Source organism: Rhinolophus sinicus, chromosome 3, assembly GCF_057876585.1.
Source record: "Rhinolophus sinicus isolate RSI-liver-muscle chromosome 3, RSI-T2T, whole genome shotgun sequence".
Lineage (NCBI taxonomy): Eukaryota > Metazoa > Chordata > Mammalia > Chiroptera > Rhinolophidae > Rhinolophus > Rhinolophus sinicus.
The window spans coordinates 73,607,689-73,631,500 of NC_142503.1; the positions used below are offsets into that span (position 1 = coordinate 73,607,689).

At 34.4% G+C, this 23,812-nt stretch overlaps 1 protein-coding gene across 5 annotated transcripts in view; it reads left to right on the top strand.

The window, feature by feature from the left end:
- Positions 1 to 23,812, top strand: part of FER (FER tyrosine kinase) — a 374,252-nt gene that overhangs the window by 267,591 nt on the left and 82,849 nt on the right. For all 5 annotated transcript variants that reach the window (XM_019727984.3, XM_019727983.3, XM_019727985.3 and 2 more), the window contains one exon: positions 12,103 to 12,226. In XM_019727984.3, coding sequence (XP_019583543.2) covers positions 12,103 to 12,226 — 124 coding nt within the window. The remainder of the gene's footprint in view (positions 1 to 12,102; positions 12,227 to 23,812) is intronic.

Sequence of the window (23,812 nt, forward strand, 5' to 3'; positions counted from 1 at the left end):
TAACTAAAATCAGTTTTTAAGCATGGGAATTCTACATATATAATTATTTTGTAATTTTTGCTGTGTCTCCTCTATACACTCCCCCTCCTAAATCATTAAATCTGTCTGTCTTTCATCATCTTTGATTTCTTCTTCCTTGGTCTTTCTTAAAGCAAAGGATAATTTCAAAAATTATGGTTAGTTAAGACTTAGGAAAACTTTAATGGGAGAAAATATAGCTATTCCATAACACCACTGCTTGTCACTTTTCTATTTTTATACAAGTGTACTATATTACATTACACCTGGCTGTAAAAGTGATCTACAAATCAATACCAAAAACATAAAAAGTACATAACTTTTGAATATTACTTTCTAGATAAAGAGATCTTAGAATTGGCAGTTGCTAAACATTTTTAGCATGTACTTGTCCAGCACCTAAAAATATATTCTAACCTAATTATAGTTAGACACTAATCATAGAAGTTTCTATAAATATATTTTGTTAGAAGGAAAAAATATGTATTTTTTCAGTTTTAAACATTGCTTCCTTCTACCCAGGATTCTCCACACTTGAGTGATGTGTATATTTATAAGCATAATAAAGTATATAAGCATTTGTTATTTTTATAATGTATTATCAGAAAAAAAATGGTGGAAAAACAATTTGGGAGCTATTTCAGAAGGACACATGCTCTTTAATATTAGCTTTCAGTTTTTATCAGCATATCACTTTCCAAAGATTAATTTTTCAATTTGGAACCTTTACAATACCACCTAAGTTTTTATGTTAATTATGTAGTTATTTTCCTTTGTGGCTCTTCTTTTTAAAGAATTTTTATCAGCACATAAGCCAAATTGCATATGAGGGAGCAAGATAGCCAAGTAAAAGGGTGGATAGCCAAGCTGGCAACAAGATATTACTACAGTTTCAGACACTAGGCATTCAAATGTAATACAGTAGTGACAGAGTCTATTATGATAAATGCAACATTAGCAATATGTCTACATTAGACTAAAAGAAAAAATTATTAGTGTGCTCTGATTGAAATATGTTGTATCGTCTTATTATTTTCTCTTAGTCTCAGAGCATCAGATTTTTGTGGTGATTTTTTTTAGTGGTCACTTTGAATGGCTGCTTTCTGGTACTTGCAAGTTAGTGGATACATGTGCTTTTTATAATTCTGCAGCAACATAGTTCTCAAAAGTCTGGGGGAAGTTCAGTATAATAGCAATAACAATATTTGTGGCAAAGCAGCAATAAGAGTGACTATTTCTTGAGTTTTTAGCTTTCTTTGTGTGGGGCTCTGTGCTAAACTCCATGAATCTTCACTACAGCCCTGTGAAGTGATTATTAGGCCAAGGTTCTACCTGATGAGGCTGAGGCCCAGAGAAGTTAGTGTTCTGCCCAAGGCCACATGGCCAGAGCCACTACACACCTCAGATTTTCAGACTCCAATTATTTATTCCTAGTGTGCCCAGTAGTGAGCCTTTGGATGCGACAAGCCAGCCCTCTTCACCTTTCCTAAACTTGTCTGCCTTTTGTGCACTGTCCTTAATATCAGCTATCTTTTCTGCCTTTTATACATTGTCCTTAATATCAGCCACAGCTACATTATTTTTTTAATTTATTTCTAATTTATTGGGGTGACAATTATTAGTAAAATTACATAGATTTCGGGTGTACAAGTCTGTATTACATCATCTATAAATTCCGTTGTGTGTTCACCACCCAGAGTCAGTTCTCCTTCCATCACCATATATTTGATCCCCCTTACCCTCATCTACATTATTAAAAGCAAGAATGAACGTACATCCTGACCTCTAGAGAAAAATATATTGATTTGAGACTCAGCACTGCCCCTAGCTTATTCTTGGGAAAGTCAGTCAATACTTACAGTATTGTTAGGAGGGTTCAATGAGATAATGCTTAGAATGGCACATGTAAACTATTAAACACATGAAAGACGCTTTTCATCTTAAACTTACCTACCAAGAGGGAAAGGGAACCTTCTTAGGGAAAAGGAAATTGTTTCCCCTGATTCTCATTGAAATTCCAAGCATTGATGGACTAAGTACTGCTTGTAAGAATATATTGCCAAAATAATTATATTTGCTGTACTTTATTACAATAGAACAGTCATATACCATGTTTCCCCCAAAATAAGCCCAGATCTTATATTAAGGTTTGCTCCAAAAGACATATTAGGGCTTATGTTCAGGGGATGCCATCCTGAAAAATCATGCTAGGGCTTATTTTCTGGTTAGGTCTTATTTTTGGGGAAACATGGTATATGTTTGCCTAAGAAAGATCAAGTTAGGAATTTAATCAACTAGAAAAGTCATCCATCCTAGGAAGGTTTAAAATATTTTATTCAATGTGAGAAATAATCTTTTTATCATTGACAATTCATTGTTGTATAAATATGTCAGACTGATCACAAGTACCCACTTAGTACTTTTTAATTCTAAATGCTAAGCAACATAGCTTTGTTCTAAGCAAAAAAGTGGTTAAATTATCCTAAAGCAAACATTTAAAGGTGGAAAGATAGCATGAACCCATACATGAGGATTGCTCTTAGTCTTTTTGAAGAAATAATTTAAACATGGTATCCTAGCACACGTAAAAATAGAAACCTAACTTGAAATCATGAATTTATACAGAAATGATTTAATCAAGTTCTTATTTAAAAAAATGAAAACAAAAAACAACATATTTGAAAACAGCTTTGATATCACCTGAAATTTGTTTGTTTTTCCAGGATACCAGAACAGTATCAACTAATTTTTTTGTACTGTATATAGCATACCTTTTATGTCTTTTCATTCAAATTATTGATGAAAATATAGAGGAGAGAATCAAGCATGCAATTCTAAGTTATACCCTGAATAATTTTCTGGCAGATCTCGATCAAATCTTAAATCAAGTTTCCATGGCTGTCTTTGTTCAGCCTACAAATCCACTTAACCACAATTCTATCCAGCTCATTTCATTTTAACCATAGATTATAATGATGGGTCAAATGGCTTGGCTGAAATCTTGTTGCATTGTATTTTTGGCATTCCTCTTCTATTTTTTTATAATATAAAAATCTGGAAAGCTTTTTTATGAAAGCATGTAGAGAGATACTCTGCAATTGATCTCTTGCAATCCTACTTGTCTTAAGGGGTGTGCCAAGAATACAAGACTCAAACTGACCTTTACCTGGGTCATTTCTCAGGGATGTGTTTGTAGTGAGCAACTTTGAGAAACGAGGGTAATCCCTCTGAGACAGAGCAGACTTACTGCCTGCTATAAAATGGCAGGTTTCCCAAACTCAAAACTCCTCTTCTGTAAGGCTTTATATGCAGGCATCTGTCCATCAGGGCTTATTCACAACACCCTCATGCTGTGCTCTGAATAATAAAGTCCTTTGTCTCTGACCCATGAAAAAATTAACAGGCTACCTTATTAGTTTGTAAGTAGGGTAAAATCTTAGACCGCACAAATATAACGTACTGAAGAGTACACAAATCATAAGTACAGAGCTCAAATTATCACAAAGTATACACACCCCTGTTAAACATTTTCCTGACTTAGAAAATAGCTTAGTTTTGTACTTTTTTTGAACCTTGTATAAATGAAATCACACCCTTATGCATCCTTTTGATCTGGCTTTTTTGTTGTTGTTCAGCATTATGTTTGTTAGATTCATCCATGTTGTGGTTGCAGGAACTTGTCATTTTCATTTTCATTGCTATATGTTATTCTATTTTATGAATGTACCACAATTTATCTTTCCATTCTACCATTTATGGGCACATGTGTTGCTTCCAGTTAGCGATATCATGAGGGATATCATGAATAATGTTACTTTGAATACGTATATATATATTGGTGTGCATGTCTATTGGATATACCTGCCTGGAGCCAAACTGCTGGGTAGTGGTAAATGTACATGTTTAGCTTTAATAGAAAGTACCAAAAAACTTTCCATGGTAGTTGCACCAACTTACACCCCCACGAACAGCATGTGAGAGTCTCGGTTACCCTACATGTTACCCTACATCCTTGCCAGCGTGAGGTATGGTCAGTTGTTTTGAACTATAGTTATTCTGTTAGGTATGAGTTACCAAGATATTGTGGTTTTAATTTGCTGTTTTATGACTAATTCTGTTGAACACATTTTCATATGCTTATTGGCCCTTTGGATAAGCTTTTTTGTATTGCTTAAGACAGAATTATTCAATGGGTATGGAGTTTCAGTCATGCAAGATAAAGTTCTAGAGAGATGCTGTACAACAATGTACAAACAATCAACAACATTATACTCTACATTTAAAATGAAGAGGATAAATTTATGAGGTGTTTTTTACACCACAACTTTTTAAAAAGTGAAAAGGGCTCCTATTTATTTTGATTTTTTTTCCTGGATACTGACCGAAGTATATTTTAAAGTAATATTTTTATAATCTCATAGAAAGTTTCTTAATTGGTGAGTGTATTTCTGTTCAAAACCTTTGCATAAGTTAAATTCTGACTATGACTAACAAAAATGTATAACTATGAAAACATAAATCTAATTAACATAAGTAATAGGATTACGAAATAGTTCTTATAGTCATTGATATCATTGATTTGGGGACCTTAATGTCTCTAAAATATCTAGCTTAAGATAAATTCAATTTCTAAAAATATCATTAGCTTTTATAAATATTTTTCTCTTATTGAATTTAAATGTGCTTTTGAATGTCTTTTTAACTCACATCTCTTTTTTAAAAATCTATCTAAGGAAGCTTGAATTGATGCCTTCTTTTTTTCTCTGCAGGTTTTTCTGTAACAGATAGTGGCATTGAAATAAACATTCCACTGGCTTTTCTTTTTTATCTAAAAAAATGCCATTGTAGTATCTAAATATTTGAAGGGTGTTCCAGCGGGCTTTAGAGACATCTTATACACCTGATTTTCCTGTCTGTTCTTGTCTTTACACTTTAAATCAAAGGCAGCTTTGAGGGGCATAGGAAGGCACAAAATGGAAAACTGAATAGTTTGCCATGAAAGCAGGGAGACAGAGAGCCAGACAGTGGAACTTCTTTGCTTTGGTGGCAGACAGTGAGTTATGGATGGGACAGTGGTAGGGGATTTATACTCTCACTGTATATATATTTTTGTGTGCAAATATGTGCATCAGCCTTAGAACATAAAATTAATTGGTGAATCTACCTTTTCAGCTTCCATTCTCAGCATTAAAAATAACACTATTGAGACCTGGTTCAAAAAACACAGTGAAAAGTAAAATCTTAGCTGAAAATGCACAAAACAATCGTAAGAAGTATTTAAATGAAAGAGATTGTGGCAATCTGGAATACTGAGTAATACCTTAAAACGGGTTTGCAAACTTTCTGTAAAGGGCCAAGTAATAAAATTTTTAGGCTTTGAAGTCCATTCAGTCCCTATATACAACTCTGCCATTACAACATGAAAGTTTCCCTTGACAAACTGTAAAGAAACAAGTGTGGTGGTTTCCCAATAAAACTTTATTTACAGAAAACAGGCAGTGCTGGTTTTGGCCTGCAGGCCACAGTTTACAAACACTTGCCTTAGAATTTCAATAATATCACCAAATTCACCACCTTAACAATAAATCAGGTAAATTCAGTCCCCTCCTCTATAATATGGAAACATCATTTCCAAAGTACCTTCTAGTACTGACAATCTGAGGGTTTGGGAAAGCTGACTCTGGTGTGTGTAGTGGCAGCTCATGTAATGTCTGACAAGATTATAACTGGTGCCCCTTGAACCAGCAAGTTAAAAATACTGTGAAACGCACTCTTTTATTTCATAGAGCTGTTAGCATAACTTGTATCGAGTTATATTCTCAAAGATCGTCTATAAAGGAGAAATGCAAAAGGTTCCCACTATTCTGCAATGTTAGCAGAACACGGCTATTCAGGAACCTTGTCTGAAAGGACGAGTGTCATGTAGTAACACAAATTGGGAAGACCACACACTCAGTTCTGCGTTTGGCCTGGCTGAATTTCACTACTTAGGTACACGCTGTTCAGTACGTATTTCTTTAAACAGAAGAAAATGGAATCAGGGAAGCCAATATATTCTTGGAATCATTTTCAGTGTTTCATCTTCCTCATATTTCCCCACAGCCTGATCCATTTCTAGCTTAGTCAGTCTTTTCAGACCTAATCTTCAGTCTTTCTTTGTTTCTTTTTTTTTTTTTCATTGAAGGATTTCAATTTATTTTATGCCATTCTAGGCTTAACATAAGGGGGAGAAAAGCAATCAAATATGTCCAATGATAGAATGGGTACCTTGTGAGGAAGAAAATGTCTCATCACTGAAAATAGTCAAGAAGATGTTGGAAGACATCTGTCATGGTTAATTTGTCACAGAGATTAGATTATATTTAAGGTATCTTCCAACTCTAAGACTGCATGAGTTTTTCTATTATTACTTTCAGGTGTACAAAACAACACAATGATTAGACATTTACACCCCTCACTAAGGGATCACCCCAACAAATGTACTACCCATCTGACACTGTACATAGCTATTACAGTACAGTACCATTGTCTTTAGTCTTTCTTTGGATAATTCTTAGTATAAACCCTTCTCACCTCGATTGACATCGAGAGCATTCTCCTGGTTCATCCCTTTCTGTACAATCCATCTCTCCTAGGTATACCTATCCCACGTGTAGCAGTCAGTATCCTCTGCTTCTGTGTTTGCATTGCTTCTTCTTCAAGAGCTTGTTTTGGCTTATCTCCTAGTATGTAAAATCTATTCTGTGTTTCACGGAATACAAGTTGAATCAACAGTCACTGTTTATGTTTAGCATATAGATTTTTCCCCTTATTTTTCATTGTCTGGCTAATAGCCACAACTTTCATCACTACAGGTTAAAAAGCAAACGTTTATTTTTTTAAGTAAGAACTCTGAACAGCGACATAAATGGAGCCCCTCAACTAGCTCACTACAATTTATTATTTGCTTTGATTATTATCCTACTTTAACTGTATACATAAACACAACTAAACCACACTTATCAGGAGCAAATTCATATCCTAAGTAGATCATGACTTACGTATTTTATATATCACTAGGGACTGATATCTCAATTTAATAAATTTTGAAGCTCTTTGAGGGTATATTAAGATTTTGATATGATTCAGTGACAAGAAATCATTGTTGGTATAGCCCTGATGATCCCTTTTCTCCAACGACAAACTGATGACTTAGTATTCTTGTTTATATAATCCTCAGAGCCCCATTAATGATGAACAACAGGTAAGACCAAATTTCCACAGCATGGAATAAGAAACCTTGAAGAGCTGTTGAGAATAACAGCCTTCTATTCTCTTAGTAAAAGTTGGCTGCCAAATAATAATAAAAGTTCTTTTTTATTGTGTCCTACTTGTTGCAGACATTTAATGTATATGTTATTCAATTCTCTAAATAATCTTCTGACACAGGTATTATTTTATCCATTAGGGATCTTTGAGTTGCTAGTACAGAAGATATATTAAAAATTATAGAGATTTTATTAGTTCACTTTATTGAAAAATCTAGAGGGAAGTCTCTCTTGAGGCAATGTCAGATCCCAAAACTCTTCTCTTTCCTTCATTTTTCTGCTTTCTATGGTGACAGCTTCATTCGAAGGCTGCCAATCCTTGTGGTACATACCGCGTGCTTGTACACGTCTGGCTGTAGAGAGTGCTTCTTTCTGAGTACTCAAAAAACAAAGTTTCTTTCACCCCTTAAGAATCTCTCTGTAGTACCTCAGTGGCCCCTGGGCCTGTCCCTGTACCAATCACTTGCATAGGGGAATGGACTTCACTGAATGAGTCAAGCCAGGCTAGGACCACCCTTACTGTTGGGGTTGAGGTTAAGGCTGTCCCAAAACGGGAAAGGGCAGTCAGTCTCCTAAAGGAAGGTGAGGTGAGTGAAGGCCAACAGCTGTTGTGCCGCAAACAACTAGGCCCTACTACAATTCCTTCCTCATTTTACATGAAAAATAACTTCAATAACAGGTTGTACTGTTATTTATTGTAAGTATTATGTGCTAGGCACATGCTTAGTGCTTTAGATACATTTAGTCTTAAAAATTGTTTTGAGAAATAAATGGAATCAGTCCTTGTTTTAAAGTTGAGAAAGATTAAACAACTTACCCAAGGCCACATAGCTAATCAGACTTAGGCCAGTCTGATTTCAATATTTGTGTTTTTTTCACCAGGTCATGCTTTCCATGGTAAACCAAAGTCAGCTACAAAAAACCTGTTAAGTATTGTATGGTCTTTAAAATTCATTGCTGGTGAAGAATTCTAGAAAATAATCCATCTATCTTATCTTGCTTTAATATGCAGTGTAATCATACAGAAATAAGCCTTGTTGAGACAGAATTACAAAAGAGATGTTATTATCTTGTTTTGCCCATTTTGAACAAAAAAGATCCTTACTGCAATGGTCAGGTAGGGTACCCTGTGCTATATGCATATATGAACATATACATGTAAATAAATGCACACTGTGTGTGTGTGCTGCATATATGATTATTGTGTGTATCACAAATTCTAAGAGAGGTTCTTTAACTTGGCACTTAATGAAAATGAAAAAAGAATGAGATTAAAGAAGCACATACTGTCCTCTACAGTAACCTCCCAGTGAATACTAAGGACTACCTGATCTGTCTCCAGTTCTTTTTCACTTAATGGTAATAATCAAGCGCTGTGCTTAAGGGAACAGTTCTGGCCCAGTCTGAATTATTTTCTGGGTTTTCTAGTTACATATTCTCTCCCCTGGGGAGTTTATTTCTTGCTCCAGGGTTCTTAGTATCTGTACTTACTCAGGGCTCAAGCTTTCAGTACAGAATCATAATTATTTAATTTTTCCTGGAGGCCTTGCTTCTTTCTCTACAGGGTGCTCCAAGAAGCTGAGTAGGGCTGTGGAGTGGTGCAGTTCTGCTCCTTTACTGGGATCACTGTGTCTGAGGCTTGAAGAACTATAAACTGGAAACTAATTTTTTATTTATTTTAAACTAGAAGTTTCTCTGAGAGAGAAATATTGTTGGACTAACTAAGACAATCAGGCATCCTTCATCTGTATCTTTGGCTGTGCCACAGTATTTGGAAATAGCTACATGTACTTTCCTAGTACTTTACCTTTATTGACTTGGCATCACTTTTTAGCCAATTTTCAATGCCATTTCAATGTTGTCTTCTGTCTATTAATAGATTATGCATTTGTTGTTTTACAGTCATCTCCCAGTATGGCTTCTTTACAAGTCATTTTTCGAAATGATGTAATGTCTAAGGCAGTAGTGTTACGGAAGTGTCTATCAAGATGAGCTCAGAGTCTTAAATATGCTAAGTTTTATTGTTGGAATTTAAAGAATTCATGGCATCCATCAGGCGCCATTGATAAGAAATATCAAGTCATTCTTTTCTAAACATCATTTTAACATTTAACAAGTGCTTAGAAAGCATAGTTCTAACCACTGGAGAAGGGCCAGTGAAATGTTAAAATTAATGAAAAATGAAAAAAAATTAAAAATGTCCTTTATGGGCAGCTTATAAGCTGCAAGAAAAAGGAGATATATACACATTGTTTACACATTCATTCAAGAAATGTTCACTGAGGTGTTATTGCATTAGGCATGGTGTGGTAGGTGCTGAAGTTGCAGTATTGAACAGCAGAGGTACAGCATAGGTACAGCAGAGGTACAGGGTTTGCAATCTGGGGGGTGCAAGGAGGATCTTATGAAGGAGTAAATTTAAAAAGAGCCAGAAGCAGATGGACAAGTGCTGAATATGAACTAACTTGGGAAATAAATAATATTAGAATTCCACAGAACGCTAGAGTTATGTCATATGCTGCCTTAAATCAAATTCCAGAAAAGACGTTTTCACTTAAAAGTTATTCCACAGCTGAAACAAACTGCTATGCAGTTTCAAGGCCAGAAGGGTGCACTTTTCCTAAAATAGACCCATATATATCTAACAAAAGAATTAATATATGTGAATATTGGTCCAAGGAATAACTTGAACTAAATATTGATTTCACGTCCATTTTAGCAGATATTTTGGTACCTATGAAAATTGAGAAATTACTGGTTAACTTTGCTATTTACCGTTGCATTTATGTGTTTTGTTCAGAAAATTAAGTTTAGCTTGATAGAAACTATTTCAATAATCTTTCTAATTTAATACATTTAATATTCTAAAAAAACAAAAGTAAACTGACACCATTAAAATTATTAATCATTTAGCTTGTTAATTTTGTAAATGGTCCACCTAAATTTTTGTAACACTTGATTTGTGAATATGAGAAAAGTTTTGAAAAGGGGAACATTATAAGGAGAGTTTGGCAGGTGCTTATTTTCTAGGTACTCTCATTAAACAAAAAAACATTAAATCTTTACCTCTAGAATTGTTCCGTTTAAGGAAGCCAAGATCCCTGGTGAAGAGGATAAAAAAGATTAGGAAATGGCAATTAAAATGCTAATTTCTCTTGTAAAAATCTGACTTAAAATCTGAAGCCCTAATAGAAAAGAGAAAGTGTGAAAGATTATTTTTAGAGAACAATCGTTCCAATATACTTTAACTTCTTTTTATAATGCACTACACTGTACACTAACAAGAAAAAATAAGCCATACCCTTCAATGCTATATTAAGCATGAATGAACCGTTTAAGGCTATGCTATTTAACATGATAATCACTAGCCATGTGTAACTCCTGAGCCCTTGAGCTTTGGAAATGTGGCTAGTGCTTCTAAAAAACTGAATTCTGAATTTCATTTAATTTTAATTGATTTAAAAATTGATACATGATTCAATTATTGGACAAATTTAAGCATGTTTGGAATAACTTACATATGTGAATCTACTTTTTTAACATTTTATGAAATCTAAATACGGACCAAATATTTCAGATGAAAGTTTGTGTCTAGATTGAGATGTCCCATAAATGTGAAATAAACGTCATATTTTAAAGACAGGATAATAAGATGCAAAATATCTCCACTGTAATATTTTTTTGTTAGTAATGTACAGAATAAATCACCGATTTATTATATAGTATTAGTAATGAGTGTTAGGGAGGAAAATAAAGGAGGAAGAACAGTGTATTAGCTTGAGCTGCCATAACAAAATACCATAGACTGGGTGGCTTAAGCAACAATGAATTTCTTCACAGTTTGGAAGCCTAGAAGTCCAAGATCAAGTTTTCAGTTTACGCAACAGAAATGAATTTTTTCACAGTTCTGAAGGCCAGAAAGTCCAATTTTAAGGTTCTGGTCAATTTGATTTCTGGTGAGGTCTTTTTTCCTGGCTTGCAGATGGCTGCCTTCTGGCTAGGTCCTCACATGGTGGAGAGAGTGGCTCCACTGTAAGTTTTATAATACATGTTGATGAACATTTTTGATCTATTGGCTAAAGAAAAAATACATTATTAAAATCAGTTTCACCTTTTTGCTGTTGTTACTTTTTAAAATGTAGCTACTAGTGAATTTAAAATTACTGTGTCTTGCGTTATATTTCTTTTGGACCATGCTGGTTTAAAGAGTTTCTCTATGAGATCACTGGAATCCATTTGATGTACAAAAATACAATCTGACTTGGCAAGTAAATCTTGTCAAAATTACAGCTTTCCTCCCCACTCTTTCTGCTTCTACTATCAGTGATGGTATTGTAAATAATACCTTTTTTTTTTTTATCAATCACTAAATCTGATAACTAATTCAATATGATTTACTTTATTGTGTATCTCATAATTGAAATCTTTTATTTGGTATTAGAAACAATAAATTTTCTTAGGAAGTTTTAGCAAAATTGGTGAGCAATTTTGACATAGAAGAAGGTATTACTTTGTTTGAATATTATCACGTGTTGGGTAATATGCAATATGAAGCACTTAAAGTATTCATACTGTATCTAGGAAAGTTTATGGTGTCTGCTTTCTAAAAAGATGTGCTCTTTTCGTATTTTATTTTATCTTCACCTTAAACAAAATGGGCAGAAAGCATGGTCAAATGTGTAATGTGTTTTGTTTTGTGAGGTATCTATATAAAATAGGTGATAAATGTGACTTTCATCATGTTTTTATCTCATTGTTCATCTGTCAATTCTTCTAGGAGGTGATTTCCTATCCTTTCTGAGAAAGAAGAAGGATGAACTAAAACTGAAACAATTAGTGAAATTTTCATTAGATGCTGCTTCTGGTATGTCGTATCTCGAGAGTAAAAACTGTATACACAGGTAAGGAGAACATTTTACAAACATTTTCTCATTTTATTAGTAGAATGCTGGAAAGTGATATATTTACTACACTATAGCAATAATTTTTTTTGCAAAACTTATGTATTTTCTTTTTGGTTTTCATATTGTGTGTGAAAGCATTATTTGATAGTTGTTTATATAGTTTACAGAAACACTTGTTTTTCTGTCTTACCTGAGGTAAGTACAGCTAATTAGACAATGACTTAACCTACTAATTAAAATTTGTGTTTTTATAATCATGAATAACATAGTGGTAAGATATACCACAAGTTAGTCTTATAAGCAGTTCTAGTCTTATAGCCAAATAACATTGCTTCATATGTTAACTGTACTTATTTTTCAAAGAAATTACTTATGAAGTCATGGAAAAACATAATAGTAAACAACAATTCATGGCAGCAAATTTGACCAAGGGTTAAATTTATCACAGTAGTTATTTCAAAGAGAATTTTAGAAAACTTTCTCTAATTAAGACCAGTGACCTGGTCTCATGCTTTATGGGCTGTGGTTATAAGTGCTTATAGCTGGAAATGTCCTTTATTACTAAATGTCAGTACAACTTAAAATGTCTTGCAAAATTCATGTGAGATCCTAAATATGGCTAAGTCTATATAAGCAAAATGAAGTGGGCAATTGATGCAATTTTTATTCATTGGAAATAGTGCATAATACTTTTGAAACATCAAACAGGGTTCATTATCAGATTGAACTATCATGGACTTTATCTAAGCTTGTTTAGTTACTAAGGTATATTTTTCACTGATGTGTTTCATTATGCAGCCTTTGACTTAACATTCTGGTGATGTTATAGATGCATAATTACAGCAAAACAAAGTTACCTTCACTTGATATATGCACTTATTTGATCTTAATGGATTTTTTTCTAATGTAATTTCTCCCCCACATTTTGCTTAGTATTCAGTTTTATTCTGAAACTAAAATTATGGCTATATTTCAAATATGGTTAAATGATTACATATACAGAGGGTGCCAAAAAATGTATACATATTTTAAGAAAGGAAAAAACTGTTTTAAAATTGTTAAAAAAACACACACAAAAAACCTCAATATATACCAATAACAAAAGATGAATACAAGTCATGTTTGACTTCTTCAATTCCAGGAGGTGCTCAAAGTGGTGACCATCAGTGTAATTTTAATACAGTTTTTTTTTTTCCTTTCTTAAAATGTGTATACGGTTTTTTTGGCACCCTTTGTATTTTAAAACATTTCAACAGGGATACTACTCTTCTGGAAATTAAGATACCTAAAACCAAGCCACTGTCATTCTATTTCTGTTTTACTTCCAACGAATAGAGATCAAATCACATTATAATAGATATTTTGAAAGACTTTAAAAAGCATTTGATTTTGGACAAAAATTGCATTATTCTAATTTTATTAGATGAAAACACTTTTTGTTAAAAGTAACAAGAAGGGTTTTTCCCTGTATTGAGAGGAAATCTATAATTTTGATTGCTCAAGTTGTTAAAGCTACGTTGGGTATCAGATTCTCTACTATAGTTATTCATTTTGTCTCAGATTTTCTTTTCAAATCATTAGACTATGGCTTTAAATAAATATACATTATTGACACTGTTTCACTAATTTGTCAGTTACCAGTAGCATTCTTTAATTTCTGTTGCCTTGTGGTTGAGGGAACTGTTGTTTCAATTTCTTGTTCCTTTTGTAGTTATTGCTTTTCTTTCAAATGGATGACTGTATATTTTTTAAGTGTATATATCATCAGAATTGAAATGGTAGTTAGCTTTTAAAAATTTATCCCACTAACCATATCATAACATTACTTGCTGTAATGTTATTTTGCCAGTTTGCTTTTTAAGAATTTTCACAAAATTTTGAAAGTCAACCCATGCTTGACCACATAACCCATGCTTGTGCAAAGTCCTGTACGATATGCCTGCAGGGAAGGTTCCTGATTGAGTGTCTTGAACAGTGTCTCTGAGAGTAGGTTTGGAAAATAGGTTTCAATGCCAAATTTCAGTGACTGTTAGTGGTTCTCTCTGTTGTGCATTGAGAAGGATTCCAGGATCAATAACAAAGATCCCAGTGACCGATTAGTCACATCTATCAGGCTGCTGATGAGCATTAAAACCCAAGCCCCAATTTTGTCACCTGAAGCATTATGTTGTCATTGTCGTTAATACTTTTCTTTCTTAACAGGATTTTTCTTACTGGTTATATTATAGCAACTGTTCTTTCTTGACATGATTCCTCTTACTAGTTATATTATAGCAACTGTTCTTTTTTGACATGATTTTTCTTACTAGGTCTATTATAGCAACAATATAATTTTTTCTATAATTACTTCCATTGATTTTTTTTACAAACTATTTGCTATTTTTATTTTCCTTGTTAATCATGGTTATTGAACGAATGTTATGTTTTATCCCTAGCCAGTGATCTTTCTTTCATTCCTCTTTAAACATATAACTGCTCTTTTGGATGAAATCATTTATTTTTTTCTTTTCATTTTTGTACCTCACCAATACATGGCATTGTATTGAGAAAATAACTCATTCTTTGGGTTGAATTTTTTATAGAAGTGATTTGTGCTATAAAACCTTGTTCCTTATGGAACTATTTCTGTGGTAGCAGTAATGATTGCAGTGGAGTTTTAATTGATTTATAGTTAAAAGATACACTCAAGACATTTTTTTTTCTTCTAAGAAATGTCAAAAATATGTATATAGTATTTATTACAGTGAAAAGTATTTTTCCTCATTGGAAAAATTTCCAATGAAATTTTTCACAAATTAATTAATCTAAAAGATAATTAAAAGTTTTATTTTTCAAGTATTGAAGAAATGCACGAAGACCCTCTCTTGACATCCCAAAATATTACTAAAATACATGTATGTCTGTGAATTATAAAGTCTTTGTCCCACAAATCGAAGCAAAAAAATTTTAAGTGCTTTAAATTTTATATGAAGTTATAAATTTTATCCTGTTCACTGATTAGAAGTCACTGGAATTCAGTACTTGAAAATATTTCTCATTGTTTCTCCCCCAAATAGTGTCTTAACTATTGGGGACACATTTTCTTTCTTTAGCTTTGTTTTATTGTTTTGATTACTATGAGAAGAGCAGAGCAATGTTTCATTATAGGTAAACAAGTATGACAGCTATAAAATGGAAACGATTAATTGCATAAAGAAATAGCTTCCTTTTGGAAAATGTCCTTACAATTTCCATTTAACTTCCAGGAGGGTTCTCTTGATATTTATTGTAAGTTTCTAATTGAAACTATTTCTGTTTATAACTGAGAAGTGCTGAATATTTTGCATTTCAGTTTAGTTGAGTTCAACTGCATTTTCTCTAGAATCATTTTATAAGCCAGTGTGAAATTTTCTTTCCTACTTGTACTTTATATGAATATTTGAAGTATACTGATAACATTGGGGGGCGTAGGTGTTTACTTACAATGACATGTTATTAGATTGTTAGATGTCACTCTAGAAAAAGTATTAAACTTGATTAGTTTTGACATTAAGTGGATTGCAGGTTGACATACTAGATTTAATGGTAATGGCATTTGTAGTTTTATTGCTGATGAATCCTACTGTGAGATTTATTTGTACTTGTGATTATTGCTAAAAGTTGGGTTTGTGCCGTGTTCTTTGTTTGGTGTCCGTGGAAAGTAAAAGGAGGATAAACTCTTGATTACCATGTATTTGAGTTACGGAGCATAATCTATGGGGAGTTTTGAAAGTATTTCTTAATTTTATGATATTCTAGGGTGTTGTCAATACCAGAAAACCTGTTTTTGAAGGAGAGATGTAGAATATGATTTGTTTTTCTAATTTTAAATCTTGTTCTGATTTCTCTTTGGTTTTGGTTGCTCTACCACAATGATTTTTTGTTGTTCTTATGGAGTAAGCTAAACAACTCTACAAATTAAAGTATATAAGACTACATTTATTTGATCGTTAGTAAGGGTTTTTTTTCTTTTCCATTGAGAACAATGGTATTAGGTTAGTGCAAAAGTAATTGCGGTTTTTGCAATTGTTTTTAACCTTTTAAACCACAATTACTTTTGCACCAAACATATATGTCCAGTACATCACAAATGTGAACAGTTGCCTACTCCATGCCAGGGTGATATTAACATGAACATCATGGTCCCTGCCTTCAGATGGGTGTAACAACAACAAATAATAATAATAATAATAATAATAATAATGAAAAGGGATAATCCATTTAGTGATAATATGTATGAAATAGTATGGGAGTAATTAATATCCAGAGGGTCTAATAAGACTTGTCAGGATGGGGGCTAAGGTGGGAGTAATCATAGAAGGTTTTGCAGAGGACACTGTTTGAGACTTGATAGATGCGTGTGTTCTTGAATAGAAGGGGAAAGAATATTCCAGCTGAAGGAAACTTGTTTGCAAAGTTACTGTTTTTTTTTGAACTCCAAAGAGTTCGCTATTATAAGAAATCCTGGGGCTGGTTAGGTAAACAGGGTTATTCTCACCAAGGGCCATATATGCCATTTAAATTGGCTAACCTGTAGGAATGGCTAGCCATACATTTGAATAATTTTGAGAAAGTTCAAATGCTAGTTTGTAGCTGGAAAAGTAATTTAAACAAAATTTATAAAGCCCTGAAAAATGTATAATTTATGAACATGTGTAGGTATGGGACCAATTTTATTTTTCAGTTCCATTGGAAAAACTCAATTAGGAAAGCTAAAATTGCCCAGAAAAGAATAATAATATTGCACTTCACTTAAATATGTTCTAGAAAGAGATTGTTTCATCCAGTTATTTTTGGTAAGGCTTAGGCATGTATGCCTTTTAAGATAAACGTAAGATGCTGATTCTGTCTTACCCGTGTTTTTATATTTTATGAAGGTAAAGATTTGGTCTGATACTGATCATTTACATTGCACCCCTTGATTCTTGAGGGTTTTGCTCTATTTTTTAACTGCATCTGATTACTTAGCCGCTGAGCATTGCCTAAACTCTGAATGTACTGAAAAGGCATTCTTGTGCTTAATGCATCTTCATATCAGTAAATGGTAAGATAAAGAGAAAATATGCAAATGAAAATATTTTCTTTAATGTTTTTGAACCTTCGGCTTTTCTGTCTCTCAAGATCTGCCACATTTTCAATAGAAGGGACTTTAAGATCATGTTACAGAGTTCATTGAGACCCAGCGAGATTAAAGGAAGGTCACCTAGACAATTAGTGGCAGGGCCCTGGCTAGGTCTTAGTGTGCTGGCTTCATTCTGACACATTTCCAGTCATCCCAGCGCCATCATTTTACTCTGTCTCATTTAAGCACCAGTAACCCTAACAACTGATAGTTATTGATGGTGTGCTGAGCACCAGGCACTATGCTAGCTACGTGCTTTACATGCAATATCCGAGATGGTAAACTTCACGAGGGCAGTGATTTCTGCCTGTATTATTCATGTTGGATTCCAAAATCCAGGAGCAGTGCCTGGCACCTAAAGGTGAATGAATGAATCCTCAAAACAACAGCAGGTACTATTATCAGGCCCATTTTACACAGGAGGAAACTGATGGTTACGGAGGTTAAGTATCTTACCTGAAAAAATATTCAAAGAAAGGGTGTATTCAGATCCAGGATGTGGATCCCAGCACTCTGTTTCTAGAACCCACACCCTGAATCACTACACTGGACTTCACTGTCTTCCGTAAGAAATGTATCTTCTGACCAATTAGGAGATTCGGGGCAGGCGGCCAGATGGCATTTGGTGTAATGGCTCAGCTTGTATTTAACATCTGTACTCTTTATGATCATGAGTAAAAACAGAAGAGCAGACTGAAGCCTGTGAAATGTAATTTTAGAAAGATACCAAGGTGGTTTTTCTGTTGTTTTTTTAAATGAGCAGTAGCTGAAATGCAGCAGTATTTTGTGATTGCTTCTCCACTTAATTAGAGCTTGAAAATTTTTTTCATGTTTTTATACACTATTGTTTACATACTCCCTTCTGCTTTATCTGTTAATTAAAAAGACAGGATTAGCATAGAAATGTGATAATCTCAGTTAGTTGACTAAGCATTGATGACTGATTTTCTTGTTCCAACATTTGATTATAATTTTGAATATATTAAGCTGCACTTTTATTTTTAGCTTCTAAACCAATTTTGCTACAGTAGAGTACTGTTCAATGATTTAAATGTGTCAAAAGCACACAGTCCTTCGCTACTTTAGCCTTTTTTTCTAGTATAGTTTGGTATTTGCATATGCAGTGTGATTATACAAAAGATATCACAAGAACACCTTTCTAAAAGTTATTTATCCTGCTACTTTATTCAGTGTCAGAATTTCCCATCACTAGTTTCATTTTAATTAAGGATTTTTCCCTAAAGTCACATGTATGCTTCCAGAAATGAAAAAGGAGGCCTTCTCATATTAGAATCAATTAACATGTTGATTTGAGTTCATGTACCAGAGTATCTAGCTGCTTGTTTAGAAAACAAAAGTGAGGGATTTGGGGTAAAAGGTCAGAGGATAGATAAGTTTTGATTTATGGTTACTGGTAGGAAAGATGCAGCACATATAAGACTGTTCAGGAATTCAGGGCAGTCCAGTCAGCAGAAAGACAGTCCTTGAGAGTGAGAGGAGAGGAGAATAAGGGGAGAGGAGTACATTAAAGCTATTTCATAGTTTGGGCAGGGCTAGCTTTGTCTTATGTTACATAGAAATGATGAACACTGGCCTATACCTCATTCTCTATGATTTCCCACTCAGTTAATTACAATAAGTATATTTCTGGCTCAGAATGTCACAGTGACCTTTTACATTAAACAAATACAAATGGTTAGGGTGCCATTTTCTCTTAGGGTCTATTTGATCACAAAGAACAGAAAGTGCTTAAGCGAACTGAAGCCCTCGGAAATTTATTGTAAGAAAATAGAGTGATCTTTCAGAACCCAGTAACAGGAAGTTCAGCCAGGCTTGAGAGTCGTTAGCCTTAGGAACCAGGAAGGAGTCAGGGGCCAAGGCACCACCTCTTTCTGTGTTTCCCTCTCAGTTCACTTAGTCTTTAATTATTTCTTCTTGCTATGCTACTGCTGCATTTCCCTCTTGCTCTGAAGACTACATTCCTCTGCCTCATTTGCAAAGGACACTCATGTGACATTTGAGTCAATATAACCTTCCAGGCCTAGCATCTTCAGATAATTAGTCTTTTAGAATTGATAAACCCAGCTTATATTAGGTGTCTACCTCTGTTTTAATCAATAACATGGCTAGACAGGAAAGAGAATGCAGGGTCCCTGTTACATAGATTTATAGGAGCTGGTCTCTGTGTGTGAGGAGATAATTCTCAGAGGATGAGACATGTACTGCGCAGCCTCCCCGAAAGATGGCTATCGTGCACTCATTGAGTGTTTACTATTTGGCAAATACATTCATTATCTTATTTGGTCCTCATATTCACAGTAGAACAAATTAAGCCACACAAAAACGTAAGTAACTTGTCCAATGTCATCCAGCTGGTAACTGGAAACTCCGAATCTAGATCACGTTATTGACAAAACCTGTGAAGTTAATCAAAACGTTTAAACTATGTTGTAGATATATTTTCCAGTTTCTTCCTTTTTGTGGATATCAACCACCTGGACATCTCTCTTACAACACAAAGCTTAAAACCATTTGTTAAATGTGGATTTACAGATAACTTCATTGTAGGAAGAAGAATCCTTTATATTATAGGTCTTACCTCCTTATTTTCCCGGGATGATTCTTTTCCACACAGTCCCATGGTATAGGGCTGTCAGGTTGACTTTCCTACACTCGGTGCATGTCGTCTTCTTGGCTCCTAGCTGATACAGAGTCCACACAACAGGCAGGAGATCATCTCCAAACCAAGGAGTTGGGTTCATGATTACCCCAGAGATCTGGGTGGCCATTGGTTGAATTCATGTTCTCAAGTCAAACCTGATTTATGTTAAACAGCTAGCTTTTTCTAGTTAGGCTTAGTCAAATGGAAATGTTGGCTCTGAGGACTCCATTAGAACACAGATGATACAGAAACAAGCTTAACCTTCTAGTTTGTCCCTCTCTCTGGCCTCCAAGGCCGGAGCAGAGCAGGGAAGGAACCATAGAACTCTAGGCTGTGCCATGTACTAGGCATTGATTCATCTCAGTTATTTTAAGAATTACTGGGGGTTCCTCCCCAGTTTTTGTTTTTAAATATTTTTTGAATTTTATAAAATACAAAAGCACTATGAGAAGCCCTTTTCATTCCCATGTTTCCATTTTAAAGTGTTTCTGTGCCAATCCAGACTGTCTCTGCATTCCCTACTCTAATAGCCATGAAGCCTAGCATTTGCAGAGCCATTTAGCAACTTCAGCAATTAGATCACAGATTTGGCATCAGAATGCTCCGTGTTTCATTCCTGGCTTATTACAACATATTAGCTAATTTTTTGTCTGTCCTTACTATGACCTGACATTTATTTTATTTATATCTACATATATGTGTAGGCATCTATGTATATGCACAACAGTGATATATATTTATTTACACACACACACATACATATACTATATGCATATACCTATAAATACACATATATGCATATACATATAAATAAAATACTGGTCTACTTTTTAATCTCTATCTCTCCTCAGTAGGATAAAAGCTCCATGAAGATACTGACATTATTTTGTTCATTCCTCAATACAAAAAACCATTATCAGCATTTATTTGGTGCTACTCAGTACAAATTTGTGAAATGGCTCAATGAATGAAGTTACCTCTATGCTTCTGTTTCTTCCAATATAAAATGAAGATCATCTCTCTGACACAGTGACTTGGGTTAGAGAAGGCAAGGATAGTGAGTAGGAAAGGAGCATCTCAGGACTCTCCACTAGGAAATATCTGCACAACATTTCATGGGGACTGCAGCTTAGCAAGAAGAGACCACATTTGTTTATACCGTTGTAAGATTGGAGTCAGTTGTCTATTTAGCCAAAGATACAGAAGCTTTTCAGGAAAGGATGGCCACATAAAGCAAGAGCAAATGCAGGATATCTCAGTTCACTTTACCATGGTCCCCAGAGTTTCTAACGATAATGCTGTCTGAATAGGACAGGACCTTGCTGAATCTGAGACACTCATTTTCCTGACACCACTATGGTGTAGAGCTCACACCATTCTTGGAGTACTTATACATCTGTGTGAATTTGTTTAATGTAATGTTTTAAACATTGGGTTCTTCTGGTTCTTGTACCAAACTTGGTGTCAGCAGGCCACATTCTGATCCTGAGAAAAAGAGCAAAGTTAAAGCGTCAGTATCTCTAGGCAGCTTATGTCGATCTCCAGCCCATTTCTCCACATCGGCTACCTTATTTTCATTACCCTTTTAGCTATGTCTTCCCAGTCCCGAGTATGTGTGGGCCAGGTGCTCCTGTAGATACTGTGGCTACAGTGATGTAGGGGAGGAAAAATAATTTTCCCTCTACCCTTCTAGGTTCTTGGTTGAGACCCCTCCCCCCCACTGTAATAAAAGACAGATTAATAGGATAAAAACAAACCTAAGTGTAATAACATGTATTTCTCCTGTAGACATGGCAGATACCCAGGAAAACTGAGTAACTCCCCCAAATGGCCCAAGCCACCACCTCAAATACCATCTCCAGCTAAAAAGCAAAAAAAAAAAAAAAAAAAAAAAAATGTTGTGGTTGGGGGAGGCCAATTATGTATGGGAGGTAACCAGGAAAAGCACAGTAAACAAGGGTATGTTGTTCCGCAGATTTAAGTTATTGTCTCCATTGATAAGTTTCTAGAGATTTAGTCATTACCCTCTTCCTGATACTACAAATGGAGATTTTCCTTATAAATGTAAATGTCTCTTACAAAAGCGTAACTTCTCAGTTTTCAGAGCTTCTTTTGTGTGTGCTGTTTCTTAAAAACAATCAGCTCAAAATCTTATGCCAAAGAGGTGCATTTTGGGGTGGCAAATTCTGTTCTCCTTTAGTGGTGAATGAAACAAAGTTCTGCCATTATGGAGATTGCCCAAGTGAGGGGAAGCAGATAATAAATGTATTTTAAAAAAATAGTAAGCGTGAAATATACCACATGGTGATAAATGATAAATGAGAGTAATAAAATAGGATAAAAGGGAATGGGAGTGTGGGGTTGGGCACTATTTTATATAGAGTGGTAAGAGAAGAGCCAGTAGAGAGAAAGGAGTGAGCCATGTAAATATTGGTGGGAAGAAGCTTCTTAGGAATGAGGTGTGACCAAAGAAAGGCAAGAAGGGAGACAAAAAAATGAGGTTAGATAGTTATTAGGTGGCTAGATCATGAAGGTCTTGAAAAGGGCTCTGCTTTTAGTCTGTATTAGATGGGGGCCTTTGAGGAATGACTTGAGGTGTTTGAAGAATCAGTTGGAATTCTTTTTTGAAACTACCATGTTTCCCCCAAAATAAGACCTAGCCAGACAATCAGCAGTAATGCGTCATTTGGAGCAAAAATTAATATAAGATCCGGTCTTATTTTACTATAATATAAGACTGGTCTTATATAATGTAATGTAATATAATATAATATAATATAATATAATATATAATATATTACTCGGTCTGATATTAATTTTTGCTCCAAAAGACACATTAGAGCTGATTGTCCAGCTAGGTCTTATTTTTGGGAAAACACGGTATAAGGGGGCAAGTTCAGAAGCAAAAAGATCAGTTAGAGAGCCATTGAAATAATCTAAATGAGAGACAGTGGGAGTTGGAGTAGGATATGTTAGTGGTGGAGTAATGGCCAGATTCTGATGTATGTTGAAGGCAGCCGCATCAGGATTTGCTAATATATATAACATGTAACAGAAAGAGGGAGTGAAAGATGACTTCATATTGTCACAGAGACTTCAAACAACAGTCTTTCTCTATTATTGATTCGGATCACTCTATGATACTCTCCAATGTTTTATTTTCTATAATTTTAATGGTATTACTTCAAACTGTAATCAACAAAACCAAAGCATAACACTTAGTTTCTTTTTATTTGGAGACTACTAGGTGCTAAGAATTGTGCTAGTACTGGTGATACAGCCAAGACTGAACAGAGTACCACACTGGCATTTTCGTGTTACTACACTAACATTATAACTCTTGCAATGGAAAAAAAAATAAAGGAAATGACCTTGAAATGAATGGCACTCAAGATCTGATCTGCAGTTGTTTGCATTTAAATTGGACATTTTACAAATAAGCTATTGATGCCTTACAAAGTGTACCTTGCAAATAGTCTCCTAATTCATAGACCCATTCATTTAAAGAGATAAGTAAAATTGAATGTATGCATAATTTATAGTGGGTAATATTTTCCCCCGGGGCCTCTGGTTTTATGGCTTGTAGATTAATACAATTGATTGTTATTTACAGGAACTAATAACTCAGTAGTGTTACTAGTAAATAATGCCAATGGATCATGGCTGATTCTTGGAGAATTAATGTAATTTCTAGAACTAGTGTGACATGAAAGGAAAGATGTTATTCACGTGTATTATGTTTACATAGAGGCCATTTCCTTCTAATGTAAGATTATGTACT